This window comes from Lactuca virosa, chromosome 9, assembly GCF_052849685.1.
Source record: "Lactuca virosa cultivar CGN04683 chromosome 9, Lactuca_virosa_CGN04683_v6, whole genome shotgun sequence".
Classification (NCBI taxonomy): Eukaryota; Viridiplantae; Streptophyta; class Magnoliopsida; order Asterales; family Asteraceae; genus Lactuca; species Lactuca virosa.
This window is the reverse complement of record NC_136434.1, coordinates 257564082-257583011: the sequence shown is the minus strand read 5'-3', so window position 1 is coordinate 257583011 and position 18930 is coordinate 257564082. Positions and strand designations below refer to the sequence as shown.

General features: G+C 30.8%; 1 protein-coding gene across 1 annotated transcript; it reads right to left on the bottom strand.

Annotated features, from left to right (window-relative positions):
• Window positions 1-4787: 4787 nt before the first annotated feature.
• LOC145137864 (amino acid permease 6-like) lies at window positions 4788-12874 on the bottom strand. Its single transcript, XM_079072005.1, has 7 exons — window positions 12726-12874; window positions 12378-12611; window positions 12200-12293; window positions 11775-11989; window positions 11453-11598; window positions 5896-6123; window positions 4788-5403 (listed from the first exon to the last, which is right to left on the bottom strand). Exons 1-7 carry the CDS (start codon window positions 12814-12816, stop codon window positions 4981-4983), a joined length of 1431 nt encoding a protein of 476 aa, XP_078928131.1. The 5' UTR covers window positions 12817-12874; the 3' UTR covers window positions 4788-4980.
• Between the last annotated feature and the right edge of the window lie 6056 nt (window positions 12875-18930).

Here is an 18930-nt window from a genome sequence, read left to right as displayed (position 1 = left end):
CACAATCATAGGGATTGTGTAGGACACTAAATCATGGCTTAACGGGGTCTATGGACCTTGCGTTGCGAGGCCGGACACTCAAAAAGATCACAAACGAAACCTCTCTCAATCTCATTCAAACCCTACTCAAGATTACTTGACGCTAATAGGATCAAAACTCATACACTACGATATAAATTGACGTTAATAGCAACATAGTATAGTACAACGTTATAACTATAATCAAATTAAATTATGATACCATATTAAAATCAAATCAAAGTATAATGCTCTAATTAAATTTAAAAGAATCAAACTTGAATGCTATAATTAAACTTCAAATCAAAGTAGATTGTTATAATCAAATAATAACTCATCTTTTATAAAACTCCATTTTTATAAACTTTACATTAAATTTTATAAAACTCTATTTTTATAAACTTTACATTAAATTTTATAAAACTCTTATATTAATTATGTAAAAGATACTTGTGTTAGTGGGAAATTATGAAGACCACCAAAAGCAAAAAGATTATTCCCATGGTCTCCCACTCACACCTCCCATCCACTTTCCTTTCCTTTTTCTCCCAACACATTATTCTCTTCACCACTTAAACATTCTCTAATCTTTCTCTCACTCTCAATCTCGAAATTTCCTCCAAGAAATACTCATATTCCATCCAAGAACAATCTATTATACTCAAATCTTCATCCCTCTTGAAGCATTCATCAAGGTATGTTGTTAAAAGTTTCATATTCATACAAGAAACAAATTAAATCCACCAAAATATCTAAAACTCATTTTATGCATAAACCTGATTTTTCTCAGAATCCCATCAATAAAATAAGACGTTCTGGAAATTTTCAGAAAATAACTTATTTTTATTGAATTACTATAATTATTGCAATAAAGTAGGGCAATAATTCACATAAAATACTTTTTGCATTCAATAAATTCTGAGAAAATTCTGGGATGACTAATATATTTATTAAACATAATTTATGAAGTTTCATGCATTTATATTACTGTTTACTATTATTTATGATTTTATTGATTAATTAATAATGAAATATATAAAAAATACTTCCCATAGTCACAAATATCTGAAACTTATACACTGGGCTCTATATCATGTTATAAAACTATGGTTAATTTTACAGAATTTTTGGGAATCATTTACTATTTTTCCCGAATTTTGTTGTTGTTTAATCATTAAAGTATTAATAAATACTAAAACAGTTCAGAAAAATATACAAATTTTACAGTAATTAATATTGTATGAAATAATGATTTCCTAATAATTTCATAATTTTTCAAAACTGTGTACTATTTAAAACCATTTTCCTAAGTATTTAAGCATGTAAAAATGCATTTTAATGATTATTTCATATAAATAATTGTTAAAATCTGTAAATAATTATAATTGGGCAAGTTATTATTTTAATAAGAAATTATTAAAATCTGGCCTAAATTGAAAATATAAATTAATTATGCAAAGTAATTAATTCAATTTAAAATTCATTTAACAAATGAATACCTTAATATTATAATCAAAATGAATTATTGTTACTTCATCTAATATAAGAATATGTGTCTAATTATTTGTATTAGTACTCTATTCTCGTTTAGCAGTTCCTAAACCAAAACTATTAATTATATTAGGTTCTACGCCATTTTGACCCGAACCGTCTATCGTACGACACACGCATTTCGTTTTGGGACTAATGTGAGTAATCTACCCCATACTTTATAATTTTCAATACTTTTGGGGTGTATCATGTGGTTCTAATATATTCCAACTTCATTTTATTGTTTTATCACAATTGAGACATTGTTGGGACATTTATACGTGAGTCATTAATTGTATAACTATTGTTTGTTTACGCTACATGTACTTGTAGTGCATTACCATTTTTAGTCTAATCTCCATGACTATGCCCGTATTCTTGAGGTACGTTATGGACAATAATAGCGCTATTGGGTTGACCACCCCGCCTTGGGACGCTAAGGTGATTGATCGCACGTGGTTGAGTGTGTATGATGATTAGATGCTCCATCCTATGTATATTTTTATATATATACATATGTATATATAAGGTGAGGACTTATTGTTGTTGTTATCATTTGTTAATCAATTTTTGATTTATAAACCGTTATCTCAAATACAATTGTTTGCCGACTTCAAAAGAAAACAAATTTCCAATTATAAAGGTTTCAACTTCACAATTTTCTCTACTAAAATTAGATTACTCACCAACTCTCGTAGTTGACCTGTTTTTACCCATGATGCAGATTTGAAGAATGAAGTTGATGAAAAATAGGTTGTGCCTTAGAAATCCACAAGACTATTTAAATTTGATGTAATAAATGTTGTTCGTATTTGGATTTGTATTTGTATGTTGTGGATCTTGTTTGCATACTTAGTACTTAATTGAATCTAATCATATTATAACATAGTTTTCATGAGACTTTGAACAATATATCACGCCTCGATCGATTCCGACAAGGATCGGGGTGTGACACCAAGGACCCCTTTATATATTATGGAGGATTAGGGTTACATCCATGTAAACCCTAATACCCATGACCTTTCATTTACATAGGATCCATGGGTTAAAAGGTCCATGGACCATCCATGAAAGCTTAGCCCAACCTAAATGAACTTGGCCCATTCCATATATATAAGAGTCCATATTTGATTAGTTCTTTTTGATCACTTAATTAATTCTAAATTAATCTTGATTAATATTAATTAAATAATATGATTCCATATTAATATATTAGAATTTATAATATATTAATATAAATCATAAATATACTATTCTCAAAAGACTATCCATATAAATTGTGCCGGTGAAGTGCAACCCAAATGGACCATGCCGGGTCGGGTCAAGTACATACCAAATATAGTTATGGACTTAAACATTAATCCAACATTTATATCCACGGAAAGGTGTTGAAGAGACCCACAATATATCTAAATATCTTCGAATAAAAACTTCTCGAACAAAAATCCATATTTCATGCAAGAACCCGACCTATAACTTTTCCCTTTCTACCATTCGGCCCAAAAAACAATTCAAGGGTTAAATCTCTTTACTATCATTACCTCCTTCCACAAGGAGTAAAGTTTGCCTCCTTAAGGCCCAAATCCTTACACAATCGAATTCCGACCCACGACCCAGAAATAGCGGGAAACAGGATGTTACAATCTCCATTCTTCCTTCTCCTCCATCAGAGAATAACCCAAATGCTTCTTTAAGATATGTATTATGGTCATAAATCTTCGTGGAGAGTTGTGCGATGGATGTGGAAACAAAGGTTTGAAGTTCCTTAAACTTCTACAGGGCTTCTTCGGTATTGGAAGAAGTGGAGAGAACCTTCTGAAGTGTTGCTTCTAGTTCTTCGGAGGTGATCAACTTTAATTCTGAAGGAGAAAACTTTAGCAACCATTGTAGAATCAAGTCAAGTTTTACTTCCAGAAGTTTGAAGTGGCCTAAGGAAGGACCTGGACTACCAGTAAACTTGAGTTCTTTTGATATTCGATCAGTGGAGTTTGAGGAGGATTCAATATGCTTAGTTGGAGGCTTCTGACTTGTGGTTATCATTGGGATGGGTCGAGGCTTGATAAATATGTCGGGCATGATCCTGATTAACTCAGATACATATTCTTCTGAATCGTTTCCAAAGATATCATGTATGGAGATGAGTTGAGTCCCATTTAGAGTTTTTAATGAGGATTTGAGGGTTGTTGAGGTTTTGGCACCAATCTTCAGAGTTTCATCTCTCTTTATTTTTGGAATGACCAAATTTTTCTTTGTCCAGTATAGATCAAATGTTCATTAAGTGATGGTGTGTTATAGTTGTTGGTGGCACCATCTACAAAATTTTAACAAAGATTAATTTAGTATTTATTTCTTTAAAATTTAATACCCTTAAGTTTTAAAAACTTTAATTTTTAAAGTCTATGATCCAAGTTTCAATTCAAATAAATGGGTGACCTTTATCCCATCCACTTGATTTCAACAAGGTAAATAACTTTTATTACTTACACTAAGTGTAAATCCTAGATGTATGGGATCCTTAACAATCCATTTGTTAATTGACATGCTTGATCTCATCTATATATTGGAACTCTCTTGCTTAGGTGACCTTTATCATAAGAGATTTCCAATCACGTCATCCGATTTGAGCAGCACCAAGAGCATGTTCCTTGTGTTGTTTACTTTATTTATGTTCTTACCCTTCTTATGTCTTAGGCAGCACAAATTCGATGACTTCGTTTAGTTTTTTCAAGTGTATGGTGTTGTTGTTCCTATGCTGCCATTCGTATGTCTTTTTCTCTAAAGGTGGATATTTTTAAGGTGGCTTATCATGTTGGTTGCTATTTATGAGGTTGTTTCTCAAGCTGGCTGCAATTTCTAGTTTATTCATGAAGGTTGCTCTTCTTGACGTTGCTCTATGATATCATTGTTTTTATTATTGTGGTTTTATTGTTCTAACTTTAGTTTTGTTTGTTGTTCCTTTTCTTTTTAGTCTTTCTAAGTTCTATTTTACATGAAAAATATCGGACCACACGATTATTTTTTTATGATTTTGAGTTTACTAACGAATTCATAGCTATAATGCATAAGTTTCTTTTTTAATAAAGTGCTTTTCTCATTAACCAAAGTAGTCTAATGAATTTACATATTTTTTTCATTGTTTTCTATGGTTATTAATATTATGTGATAAAAAATATATATATACATCATCCCTAAAATATATCATTCCCATATATGGTTGCAAGAAATAACACCTCAAGAAATAATACTATAACATAATCATTTGACCATACCGTAACCATAACAATAACCAATCATATATTCTCATAGCTTCATTACATCTCGACTATTTATAAGGAGTTTATCATGATTGCTAACAATTTTTGTGAGCAATCGCCATATGCAAAAACAACAAGTAGTTAGTAATAATATCGGTCTTTATTATCATTTATGCTTCTATTCGGTTTTGAAGGGTTGATACTTCTTGAGTTCGGTCACGAGCCCTTGCACAGATCCAATTGCCGCAACCAACGAGACTACCAAACAAGTCCAACTCAAGATCTTTAACGACACCCACGTGAATGAAAACTTTGGTATCTTGGCCCTAGCAATATACATCTCAATCGGGAAATAAACTGTCAAAGGGTAAAATGAACCGGCCCCGATCAACCCTAAGAAGCTATTGAAGAAAGGAAAAATCATTGCAATCAGTGTGGTTATCATCACATACGTTGTCCTCCACACCAATCTAAACATGTTGAAGTAGTACTCTCCGCAAAATGGCACGTTAATAGTATGATCTGTCATTATGAACTTGCTTTCGGGCCACTTTTCCCGACATTTCTTCTCAACAAACCCGAATATTGGTTGACAAAATACCTACAATTTTTAGTTTTTTTTTCTTTCAGCAATAATAAAACTTTAGGTTAAATGTTTGTTGATGCACCAGTGTTTCACCCTTGTCCTAATCTACCCAACAATAGTATGAAAGTTTTAATCTGAACATTGGTTTAGCTTCTTGTAGACATATATTTTTTTAACAATAAATCTAACTTACTCGTAAACTACTCACAAGTCGAAATGGTAAGATTAGCTAGTTTATGTGTTGGATTTCTAGACAACTATAACCCCTTTGCAAAAATTAAAAAATAAATCAACAAAGTTATTTTTCAAACAAAATATGATATCACATTCCATTCTATGACATAGTTATGCAACATTTTTACATCTAACATGTTTTGGGCATCTAATGCACGTCTACATCACTTGTTTGAGCATCCTTTCATAAGGTTGAGAGTTTAAGTCTCTTCTAAGAGGTAAGTAGATTCCATGAGGTTTAGGATTCAAATATGAGATGAATAAGAAAAATACCTGATATGCGCCAATAAGATGGATGGCAATGCATATATTAGCAAAGTCGATAAGCCAAAAGGGTTCGTAGAATCCAAAGCCAGTTAAGAAGTTGCCTGGTGCATCGTTTCCAAATGCTGCATAACCGATTAACCCACAGAGCATGTAAAACAAAGTGGTTGTCGAGACACCAATTAGCGATGCTCTTTTCATCATCTTGTTTTCTGGTGGATATGATTTCAGTGTGTCCTGCATTCGAAATATGTCATTAAACTTTTAAAAATATATATTATTGATATGTTTTTATAAAGCAAGTGATATAAATTATGTTTGAAATTTGAACACAAAGTCAATTGCCACCCCAAAAGATGTGACCAAACCTAAACAATCATAATAAGTGAAATCACATAAAAAATTCATATTCATTACACTTAAAATCACAATAATTATCAAAACCAACTGGGATTTGTTTGTTTACCGATACTTCAAATTAAAGGTTATAAGAAACTATACAAATTACAAGTTACCATGTTAGTAAGAAGATAATGTTTCAGAATCAGACTTATGAAAGTCACTTTAAATAATAAGATTATAAGAGGACAATAATAGTTTTATAAAACTAAAAGAGAAAATGGTCATAATAGTTTTATAAAACTGAAAGAGAAAATGGTCATAATCACTAAGGCTTCCGGGAGTGGGCTATACATTAAGCTCGACAAGCCGCTGACAAGCTTGGCATCCACTGCCCCACTATGGTGACATGCCAATGAGTGAGAAAGAGAGAGAGAATGCATCTTTTCTATGCTACTTCTGAATGCAATTTAAAAAAATGTCATTTTAACCCATCTTACCACTATATCATTTTGAGCTTGTAATATGGTAAAATTTGGATGCAACTAAATTGATACTCGTTAGGCATCCTGTGGGAAACATATAATTAATTTTTGGAACTAACTTTTTACGAAAACAATACAATTTCAACTAATAAAATACTTCAAAAACCAAATAAGATGTTTTTATATGATAAAATGGAATACCATTTTTAGTCGATATCTAAAATTTATGTGTCACTAATATATATAGTTGACAAAAAAAGTAAACATGTCATCATTTCCTCGTGGGGTGTAATCAGTAGTTGAAGGTGGGGAAAGAGAATATAAGCATGTCAATCTTTCACCAAAATGGTTGGCTATTATCAAATCACCCCTACCTCTTACCTCGGAACCCCAACCTAGTGTAGCCTATCGACGTCTTTTTTTGAAACTTACAAACACATTTGAAGGCATGGATGCTTGATTATCATGATTTAATGGTCCACAAGAATTTAAAACTTTATTTTTATTCTTCACATTTAATATGTTTGGTAATTATTTTTAAAAACAACAATATATCATCACGAATCAAAGTCTCATAAATTATGTGTTGCATTTCTAAAGGTTAAAGAGCCTAGTAATATTTTTATCTTTCAAAATTTGGTCATATAGACGACACACAAACTTTTATAAATTCTGTCAAAGTTTTACCATTAATTGCGCGCGCGCACACACACACAGAGAGAGAGAGAGAGATAGAGAGAGAGAGAGAGATGAGTGTCATCGAAAGAAAAATAAGTTGAGGGAAGATATTTGTCATCGGCAACATTAGCCAAATAAGCATGACGATGACAATAGTTACAGGACACCAAATTTTCTCTTTTATATAAATCTTCATGTACTAATAAAAGAATAGTTAGTATTGTCATTTGTTATTTTCTCCTAAGTTATATTTTTTTCAAAAGCTCTATAAAAATGACACTTGACATTTTCTCATTGTTTTTTATTTTTAAAAAGTATTGATGTTGATAATAAGCTCGAAAAATATTGATTTGATTCTTCATTTTTAGAAGAAATTTAAATTCGTCTTTAATAAGTTTCGGTTTTGATTGTCGATAATTAATTGTATTTATATATTGAAAATCCTACAAAATCATGTTTAATTAATAATTTATTGAAATAAATTGATTAATAATTATGAATTTTAATATAAAAATTTAATTACTTTTGTAACCGTGGTTCTCACATGCTATAACCTAATGTGATAAATGTACAAGGTACATTCAAATAGTAATGGACATCTGTACCAATGTCCTTATTTTCCTCGTATCCAAAAGACAATTTTAAAATACACATCCAAAACTATTTACATATGCTTTAAATACCAAACCTTTCAAAACCCGTCTTTTGTATTGTCACTTTTATTCTTGCATACGTAGCTGCTTTCAATGGAACTTTAATTTGGTAGGTGTTACTGTGTTAGGTTTGATTATATATATATATATATATATATATATATATATATATATATATATATATATATATATATATATATATATATATATATAGGTTTAGGTTCCATGGAAAACAAAAACCCTAAAAAAACCCTAAAAATCATAAAAATACATAGAAAAAAATACTTAGATATCACAAAACTTTTTTTTGAATTTTTTTATAAAAAATCGCAGCTTTTTCTTAAAATTCGCTGAAAAAAAAATAAATAATCAATTTATTATTATTATTATTATTATTTTATAAAAAAAAAAAATTCAAAATTTTTTTCAGCGAATTTTTATAGAAAGCTGCGATTTTTTCGAAAAAAAAATTCAAAAAAAGTTTTATGATCTCTAAGTATTTTTTTTATGCATTTCTATGATTTTTAGGGTTTTTTTAGGGTTTTTTTGTTTTCCAAATAACCTTTCTATATATATATAACTTTTAATTTTGATTTTTTTTTGAAAGAGAAAATTAATTTTGATTTTATTACATAGAAACCCACTTCCATGGTTTTCCAATCTGAACTATAATTAATTTTGATTTTATTACATAGAAACCCACTTCCATTTGTTTATTACATAAAAGCCCATTTAACAGCTTTTATGGTTAACTTCGTTATCTTTTTTGCAAAATCAGTTTTAAAATTAGGCTTAAAGCTCAAATTTGGTTCTGATAGTTTGCAAAAATTTACACATGTCCAAAACTATTCATGGTTTTATATTTTTTTTCGTTTTTTTTAATATTTTTCGTAATTTTTTTCTTTTTTTCTTTTTGTTTTTTTACGTTTTTCCTATTTTTATATTTTTTTTATATTTTTCGTATTATATATATATATATATATATATATATATATATATATATATATATATATATATATATGCACACACACTTTATTTAGTTTTGTTTTTATATACTATTTTATATTAGTATATTTTACACTTTTCATATTTTTTTTAGTTTTTTCGTATTTACTTTCGTATTATTTTTTAGTTTTTTTGTATTTTTAATTTGTTCATTTTTTCATTTTATTTTTCATGAATTTGATAACATAAATGTAATAGAACTAAAGACAAAAAAAATATAAATAAAAGAAGTTGAGCCGAAATTATAAATATAAATATAAGTTTTTTATTTACCTGAATAAAAATAAAATAAAATAATTACAAAACCATAAGTTACCAAAATTATAAAAAAATAGAAACCAATAGCAAACGACACACCAAAGTTATAATATACTCTAATATGTGGATACATTTTATAGTTTTGAAAAAGGTAAAAGAAAAATTATCAAATTTATGAAAAATAAAACGAAAAAATGAAAAAATTAAAAATGAATATATATATATATATATATATATATATATATATATATATATATATGCAAAAAATATAAAAATAAAAAATATATAGAAATACGAAAAACATAAAGAAAAAAACAAAAAAAACGAAAAATATTAAAGAAATGAAAAAATATATAGATCCAAGTTTAGTTTTGACTAAAAATAAAATATAAATGAAAATAAATAAGTTAAAAAACATAAACCGAGTTTTGGACATGTAGTGTAATTTTTTGCAAACTAAAGTGACAAAATTTGAACTTTAAACCCAAATTTATGACTGATTTTGCAGAAAAAGATAACGAGGTTAACCATAAAACCTGTTAAATAGGTTAGAGTGATAACTCTGCGTCCTATTTATGGACATAGCCAACAAAAAAAATAATAGAATTTTTCCCAATTACGCGTTAAAATGTTGCGGCTTTTATGGTATTTGCCCAAAACTCAATACAAATATACTTACCGGTTCGTTAACAAAATTTTAAAAGAATTTATAAGGTTATAATGACATTACAAATATTCTTATAATTTCATATTCAGAGTTGTCTTTAGGTATTTGGTTAGTAAATTGAATACTTGTACTTAATTACAAATGAAATCAAAGTTTATAGGGATAATGACTTGCAAGGGTAACAAACTTTTAGCTTTGTTGACATTTAGTCTCTAAACTTTTTTTCGTACTTGATTTACCTCTGAATTATTTGAAATTGTCACATTTTACCCTTATGAACGGTTGTAACTGGTTAAAAGGGTAAAATGTGAACAATTTCAAATAACCCAGGAGTAAATCACGCACGAAAAAGTTTAATGATTAAATATGAACAAAATTGAAGGTTTGTTACATTTTCAAGTCATTATATCATAAATGGTTCTAAATGTTGTTAAGAATGAGCACAAGCGGAATATTGAGGTCACACAAGTGAGTATGTTGTAATATTCGTGTGATATACCTTTAGTGTATAAGGTACAAAAAAATAACATTAAAAAAATAGAATAGGAACGACTTCAATCACGTAGAAACTGAAGGAAAAAAAGATTGAGTTGGATTCAAACATTTACGTAGGACATAGGCGAGAGTTTTCACTCTAAAAGGTGGAGATGGTCATTATAGATCATATGAAGAAAGAGAACATATGATAAAGAAATGTGAAAATAATGTGATGTTAGATTTGAACGAGGGTTTTCACTTTACAACAGCAAGAGCTTTGATTAAAGAGTGTAGATGCATAAGATCATGGCCATGCTGTTGTAATGACTTGAAAGGGTAACGAACTTTCAGTCATTTTCACATTTAGTCACTGAACTTTTTTCATGTTTTATTTACCTCTAAATTATTTGAAATTGTTCACATTTTACCGTTATGACCAGTTACAACCGATCATAAGGGTAAATGTGAACAATTTCAAATAATTCATGGGTAAATAAAGCACGAAAAAAAGTTCAGTGACTAAATGTAAACAAATCTAAAAGTTCGTTACCTTTTCAAGTCATTATCTCAAGTTTATATATATATATATATATATATATATATATATATATATATATATATATATATATATATATATATATATATAAAGAGAGAGAGATATGGCAGTGAAAGTTGAACTTTAGAATATAGTTTTTCCAATATGTATAGTTTTTATTTGTTGATAAATTTAGTTATAAACTTTTAAAACGTATAAAATTATATAAATGACATACAAGTAAGAGATTAAAATTAAATGCAACCTATGCTATAATAATAATTATTCTTTAGATGCTACTTCAAGTGGGTTTTAATTACCCGCTGTTTGTTCTCATAATTTCAGCAAAGCTTTTTTCTTTCCTTTATTTCGAGATTTTTCAAAGCTAAAAGTTTTAAATTTCCGAAAAACTCTTAAAAAGTTCACATTAACTTCATAAAAGTAAAAGTAATTAGTATGAGATAAAAACCTGAATTTCGATAAGAACAGTGGAGAAGGCATAAGCGAAAGCAATGTCTCCAACCGCTTGAAATGTTTTCCACACCTTCTCTGAACTGGATAAAAGTGGTCCTACTTCTGCACCTGTTAGTGTTGTCTTTGCCTCATGCCGGTCCCCTATTAATTTCAACATACGTAATTTACAAAAGTCATAAAGAATCTTTCCACAAATATAAAAAAAGAAATAAATCAAATAAGCTTTTTTAATTTGTACAACCAAAAAAACAGTAAATTAAAATATTCATAGTGATGAACATTGATGATAAAAGAAAATATGTATTTTGAAGATTTACCAACGGCTTTAGCTATCGAGAGGCCGAGTCCAATGAGAGAGTAAGCAAAAGACATGACTGCAGCTAAAATCGAAAGCCATGATAGCTTATGAAAATTGGGTATCTGACTTAACAGAATCTCAATTACTGCAAACAAAATCATGTACGGATAATTCGACGGTTTACAGTCTGCTCCATGCCCATGATCATGGAAACAATTCGATTTCTTCACTGCCCTGAAAATAAAACAAAATATAATTTTAGTTATTTATTTTTTTTGAACATTTAAAAAATATCAAGATTGAAACATGTAGGATTCCAAGTTATTTCCATTTTGCGGTACTTCATATATAATGTATAATACTAGTGGTACAAAAAATTATAACTATATACTTTGTTATATAAATGTATAGAAATGGTTGCATGTCATTTATTTATTCACTTACACTATGCTTATAGAAGCAGTTATTGTATATCCAATTGTAACCCCCACAAGATTTACATACTGAGCTATCCCACATAATTGCACCTTCCTCCCTCCTATAAAAATGACAATTCTACCCTTTGTTAACAAACAATAAACACATGATGTTATAAAAAGAAGAGATGGATGTTAAGTTGGACCTAGACTGGCTCGAACCACATCCATGTAGGTGTAGTTACGCTTCCCAGACACTGGATCTGGTGCACGGTATGCATCTGCAAGAAGGGTGGAGGTGAAGTAAGTGATGCAAGAGAAGGTCATGAGAACCGCTGGACCAGCGATCCAACCCAACTGAGCGATGGCCCATGCTAGAGACAGCACGCCCGACCCAATCACCGCAGTTATAATGTGTGCACTTGCAGTCACCCAGGTCCCTGCAACCCAACCCACCACATCGATCAATCTATCGTTATTTGAAACCACAAAGATCCATATCATGCATGCACTACTACTACTACTATTAGCTAGAAAAGAAAAAGAAATAAAACCTGTTCGTTTTTCGCGACCATCATCATCGAGGTTTTTGTGAGCCAAATCGTTGTTGATTTGCAGACTTGATGCGGTGGTGGTGCTGGCCATTTCTTGGTGTGGTGTGGTGTGGTGTGGAGTTTGAAGTTTGAAGTGTGGAGTTTGAAGGGGTTTTAAAGGGAGAAAGAGAGGGTTATAAAAGCGTCATAGATACCATTTAATGCAAATGAATTGAATATGAAAAAAAAAGTCAAACTTTTAATGTTAACTTTTTTCAGTATTATGCATTATTTTAATAAATAAATAAACTTACCAATTTCACATCATAAAATATGTTATTATTATTATTTTTTTTTAATATTTTGCATTTGAAATATAAGATAGTGCATATATTTAAGCTTCGGAATGAACTTAGCACTGTTTGGGCTCGATGCATAAAACTACAAAAAATGATTGTTTTCTTATGAACTTCAAATTTACGTATTATTACATTAAATATATATATGTAGATATGATGATTACTCTGTATCAAATGATCAAAACAACCTATAGTGATGAGATTATTATTCCGTATATCAAAACACTGTGAAATAAAAATGCTATCGATATTTGTAGTTAGTTTTGGGTGGGACAATTTTATATCACAAGCTACTAAATTTTGTATGCATCAAATGCATGGATGGGGACGGAGTTAAACCCAACATTTATTTTTCATGGGTAACTGTGATGATTTCAGAAATTTAATTTTAAAAAAGATTCTTAATCATACAAATTTTGTATGCTATGATCTGTTTATATTATTTTTTAAACCGACATATATTCTAATCTATTTTGAATTACTATTCTAGTTCAATTTAATTTATATTTTATATAGGCCTGGAACCATCAATCTCGTGATGAGATATGTCACTAATTTATGTAATAATTTAAAACTTCTTTTAGAGCTTATTCGGCAAATGACCAAAAGGTAGGGTAACTTTTAAAAAAATGACCATAAAAATGAAGATTTCAGAAAATGAACACAGGTTTCCCAGAGGGATTCTGTGGAACCATAAACACCTCTGCGGAATGTGAACACCTCTGCGGATCTTGGTTTTTTTCATTTTTTTTTTGTTTATTCGTTTCTTTTTTTTTGTTTTCGTTTATTAATATTATTTTTTTAATCACATAAGGTATTATGTGATTATTATGTAAAAAAAATTGTTTTCGTTTTTCCTTTTTCTTATTTAATTACTGGTTTATAAAAGCTATGTGTTTAATAAAAATTATACAAATATTCTATGTTTTTTATAAAATTACACACACCGGTATTCTGAATAATAAACATAGTTTAAGTAGGTTACGAAACATACTTTAGAAAACATAAAATATTTTATAAAAAACATAGAATATTTGTATAATTCAGAATACCGGTGTGTGTAATTTTATAAAAAACATAGAATATTTGTATAATTTTTATTAAACACACAGCTTTTATAAACGGGTAATTAAATAAGAAAAAGGAAAAACGAAAACAATTTTTTTTTTACATAATAATCACATAATACCTTATGTGATTAAAAAATAATATTAATAAACGAAAAAAAAACGAAAAAACGAAAAAAAAAAAAAAAACCACATTCCGCAGAGGTGTTTATGGTTCCGCAGAACCCCCTCTGCGGAACTTGTGGTCATTTTCTGAGATCTTCATTTTTGTAGTCATTTTCTTCAAAGTCACCCTACATTTTGGTCATTTGCCGAATAATCTCCTTCTTTTATGATGATTTAGATATCTCTCATAGATGTTGAGAACGCAAGTTGTTACGGTAGTTTTAGTTTTCTGGAATCATAAAATTGTTAACACTAGTAGTAAGATATTAAATGGAAAAAAAAGATATTAGAAGGCAGTAATATCTAAATATTGTCATAAAACCAACTAACTTAATTAAGTTTTCATGTTAGTGTTTTTATAAACTTATCAAGGTCTCTTGTTTTGTTTGGTGAACTTTGTAGGATCGTATTCCTTCGGATTTTGCCCTAAAAAGTCATGGGGGTAAACATCGGAAATTCTACATGTGGGTCATGTGGGGAAGTTGATACCTGTACGGACCTTGTACGGACCTCGTTACCATGTATGTTTCAAACTCAATTCTCTGATACCACTTTTGATACCAAATGAGTCTTGAAAATGCAGCGGAATAAATAACAAAGGATACATGACAAGAACAAAATAACAAAAAGGGATAGGTATAGAGATCAAACTAGACATATAACTTGAAACTTCGGTGAAAACAAACCAAAACCTATTGATTTGAGTTCGGTGAAAACAAGTTAAGACCTATTAACTTGAGTTCGAGATCAATATTAAGAGGCGCGTCCTAATAAGGATCCAAGTTTGAATTGTCGCAACAACTCGAAAGAACAACAATTCAAATTTTATATCTTCAACATAACACATAGCTCATTTCAAAATGATAGAACATGACTATATATATAGTCTTACAAATAACTGTTAAAAAATAAAAGACACTAATAGTTCTGGCAATTAAAGGATTATTTAAATGCTAATAAAATACTAAAAAAATACTATTAAATGACATGTCTTGGGGAAGTAATATATTTGGAATAGTTTCCTTGGGAAATGACATATTGGAAAGTGGAAAATGTGACATTTCAACTTCCAATGCTTCTAGAAAAACGCCACGTGCAAAGTAGCATCGAATGCCAAAGCAAATCGCAACCAACTTATCCATCGCATCCAAATGTCCCATTGTGACTGAGTAGTAAATCGGGATCCAAACAACTTTCACATCCAATCCCCCTCTCACAACCAGACTAATCTTCGCAACGATCCATCAACTAATGTGAATCACATCGCAATGACCATCAGACGAATGCCACATATTGTGATCTTTCACAACCAGTCGCAACCATCCCATTCGTAATGAGCCAGTCCAAACGAATCCAATGTACCCCAATATCGTGTTCGGACCCATTCACAATGTCTCATCCAATCGCACCGAAAATAAGCAATTTCGATTCCATTGCGTTTCGACGGTTCAGAACGGGTCATAACGCCTCACCATCCAACAAAGGTGGTTACATTCCAGCTTACGAACTTAAAATAAAAGAATCTCACCCGGAAACAGTTTTCACAAATCCTAGGAGTACCAACATCAGGTACTTTTGTGAAGTTACGCATGATCAAGTTATTCATATGTTCAACGAAATGGGACATCAACCTACACTCACTGAAATTAGTCACTTAAAGAAGTCCACTCTTCCATGTGTTTGGAGTTTCTTGTTTGGGATAGTTTTGATGATGTTTGAAAAGAAGAAGCTCTAGGCTTGACCTGGCCAAGCTTGATATATATTATGTTATGGCGGGATTATACTATGGTCTAAATATCGATTATGCATCACTCCTATGGGAAGAATTTGGAATCTCAATCTCTCACACGAAATTTGCAACTGGAATATCAAGTGCTAGGTTTTGGGGACTTATTTTGAAAGAAATTTACAGTCAGGAAAATATTCTCAATCTTGATGGAATTGAATCTGTTGAATTTCCGACGATGACTATTCCAAGGGTTTTTGTGGATGATGCAAATATATTTCCCAATGTTGCTCGAATTCCTGATTCGATGCTTAAGTTGGTTGACCCAACAAATCCTTTGTTGGTCAATTAATTACTTTTGATTGATTCCACCACTACAACAACTATTTTACCACCACCTGTTTCCAAAAAGGAATCCAAAACTCAGAAGAAGAAGAAACAAGTTGAGAAACAACCCGAAGTACAAGAGGAATTTGTTAAAGAAACAATACCAATGAAGACTGGTAAAGGGATACTTAAACGAACCAAGAAACTATAAAAGAAAACTTTTGATTGTGCAATCACGAAACCTACTCAAGAGCCTGAGCTGGTTGTCGAGACTATTGCGCCCATGTTTGTTGAAACTTCTGTTCCAAGTGCAGATATAATTACACAGGAAAGTGAAATAGTTGGCAAAAAGTGTTGTTCCAAAAGAGTTAAGAAGTTATAGTTTACTAGATTTGGAGTTGTAATTCGCGAGATTTCGAGTCCTGGTTCTCCAGCAACAAAGAAGCGTCAAACTATATATGTTGTGCAAAAGATAAAGAAGACAAAGAATGATCATGGTGGAGTTCGACTTGAGGAAGTAACAGTAGAGACTGAGAATGATAGTGATAGCGACATGTCAGACATTCAAATTGATTCTTTTATTGGTTCGCCATGAAAGGTACCCCTGTCAAATCGATTTTTAAGGAGACACGGATTCCTGGTGTCACTGTAAATGTATCTGATACGGATATAAACATCAATTCAGGTGATCAACAACAAACCAACATCCCTTAGAAGAATTTAGTCAAACCATCTGAGGTTTCGAATATCGAGTCTGGTAAAGAGGAGGTCGAAACTCCAAACATCACTGTGAACTTATCAAATAAGGACACAAATGTCAACATGGATGAAGGGATGATCAATAAAGAATCTACTGTTACAACTTCCATTACAACTTTAACAGTTTTACCACCACCAACATCACCCATTCTTAATTCTGTTTTTGTTTCTACTGTCTCAACAACATTTTTTGGTCTTATGCAAGAATCCATCACCACTCTTTTCTCATCACAATCAACTGAGTAGTCACTTCAAGGAGACGAAGCTGATGATGAAGATGTACTGGTTTTATATGTAAAGTTTCAATGCAATCCCGAAGAAGAAGATATTCCTAATGAACTAATCATATCATGGGAAGCAATTCAAGATTTTTAACTCAAAGATCAATTCGCTTCTTCAAATTACAGCAAATATAAGAGGGAAGCATTATATGATTAGGTTTGAGATGGATTGTTTGTTAAAAGCCCATTAATCATGTTTGCGGAATTTGATTGAGGGTGTTGAGCAGAAACAAGAAGAACGATTGTCAATTCATTCAAAGAGTTTTGATTATGAGATTCAAAAGCTTCATGATGTTGCTAAGGAAAGTCATGAACGTTTTATGGAAAAGGTGAATGCAACGAAGGATTCTCTTGATCTTAAGGTTGCTGAGATAAAATCTTTGGTGTCGGAAGAAGTAAAGAAGCTGGAAGAAAAATACAAGTTGTTGCATGGCAAAGTGGATGTTATTGATGGTGCCATAACTCATTTGGTTGAATTCAACAACGAGCATACAAAGTAGTTTCAAGCAAAGTCTGACAAGGATGAAAAGGTGTTTGAGAAAGTGGAGGAATTCTTTTTTGGGATTCAAGAAACTTTATCAAAGGTGGATCTTTTGAATCGATATACCATCTCTCAAGAATCAATATCAAAGATGGTTTTGAATATTGAGTCGAACATCAAAACTAAGCTCGCTCCAATCCGTAGGTTGGTACTTCGTTTACCAAAAAATGCTCCTCGTGCTACGCAAGTTCCGCAAGGGGGAGATAGAGGAGTTGGAGTACCTGGATTTTCAAACGTTTCTGGTGATGATACAAGATTCGTGGTTGGGAAGGTTATTTCAACTCAAATTCCAACAACAATCCCTATGAAGCCTATAACGATATCTTCGACACCAACGTCTACAACAACAAATGTCCTGAAAGCTCCATTGAAAGGAATTTCGATTAAGGAAAATGAAGGAGATTTGATTAATGCCCTTGTAAAAAAAACTTCAATAGTTGATCTGAAAGACAAAGGAAATATGATTCTAATTGAACAATCTGATGAGGAAAAGAAGAAGTTACAAGCAGCAGAGTTGGAACGTCAAAAGCTGATAAATAGCATTCTTCGAGAAAGAGAGAATGAACCACCACGCTTGAACAAAGGTGCTCCAAACAAGAACCGGTGTTATGAAACAATAGAAATAGATGTTTTGGGGGTAGAATGATGAATTTCACAAAATACCGAAGAAGAGTTTTGAGACTAAAAATTCTGATTTCAATAAACTCGATTTTACAATCAATCACATGCGTTTCACATCTCCACAATTCAAATTGGTAGAAAACTTCAAAGACAAAAACAAATATAAAAGGGTGAAGATTTGCTTTCATGCAATCTTAGGAAAGAATTAAGATGATGTATGGTCTTTGGTGAAGATTTTTTTTTGAAGGTGATGAAAATCGATAGGGATAATGTGTTCGAGGGTTTGCTTCAGAACTTTTTTTATTCAGTTGTAATAGAAAACAATGTGGAGATTGAGTTCACGATTGCTGATTTCCCCTTGATGAATTTGAATGTCTTAT

Bases quoted from the DNA above. Each gene is read 5' to 3' on its own strand.
- LOC145137864 (XM_079072005.1), bottom strand. From the start codon at position 12,816: ATGGCCAGCACCACCACCGCATCAAGTCTGCAAATCAACAACGATTTG. The intron at 6,124-11,452 runs GTTTTTATCTCA...TTTCGAATGCAG, and splicing joins CTGTTCTTATCGAAATTCAG to GACACACTGAAATCATATCC. The intron at 5,404-5,895 runs GTATTTTTCTTA...TAAAAATTGTAG, and splicing joins ATCTTATTGGCGCATATCAG to GTATTTTGTCAACCAATATT.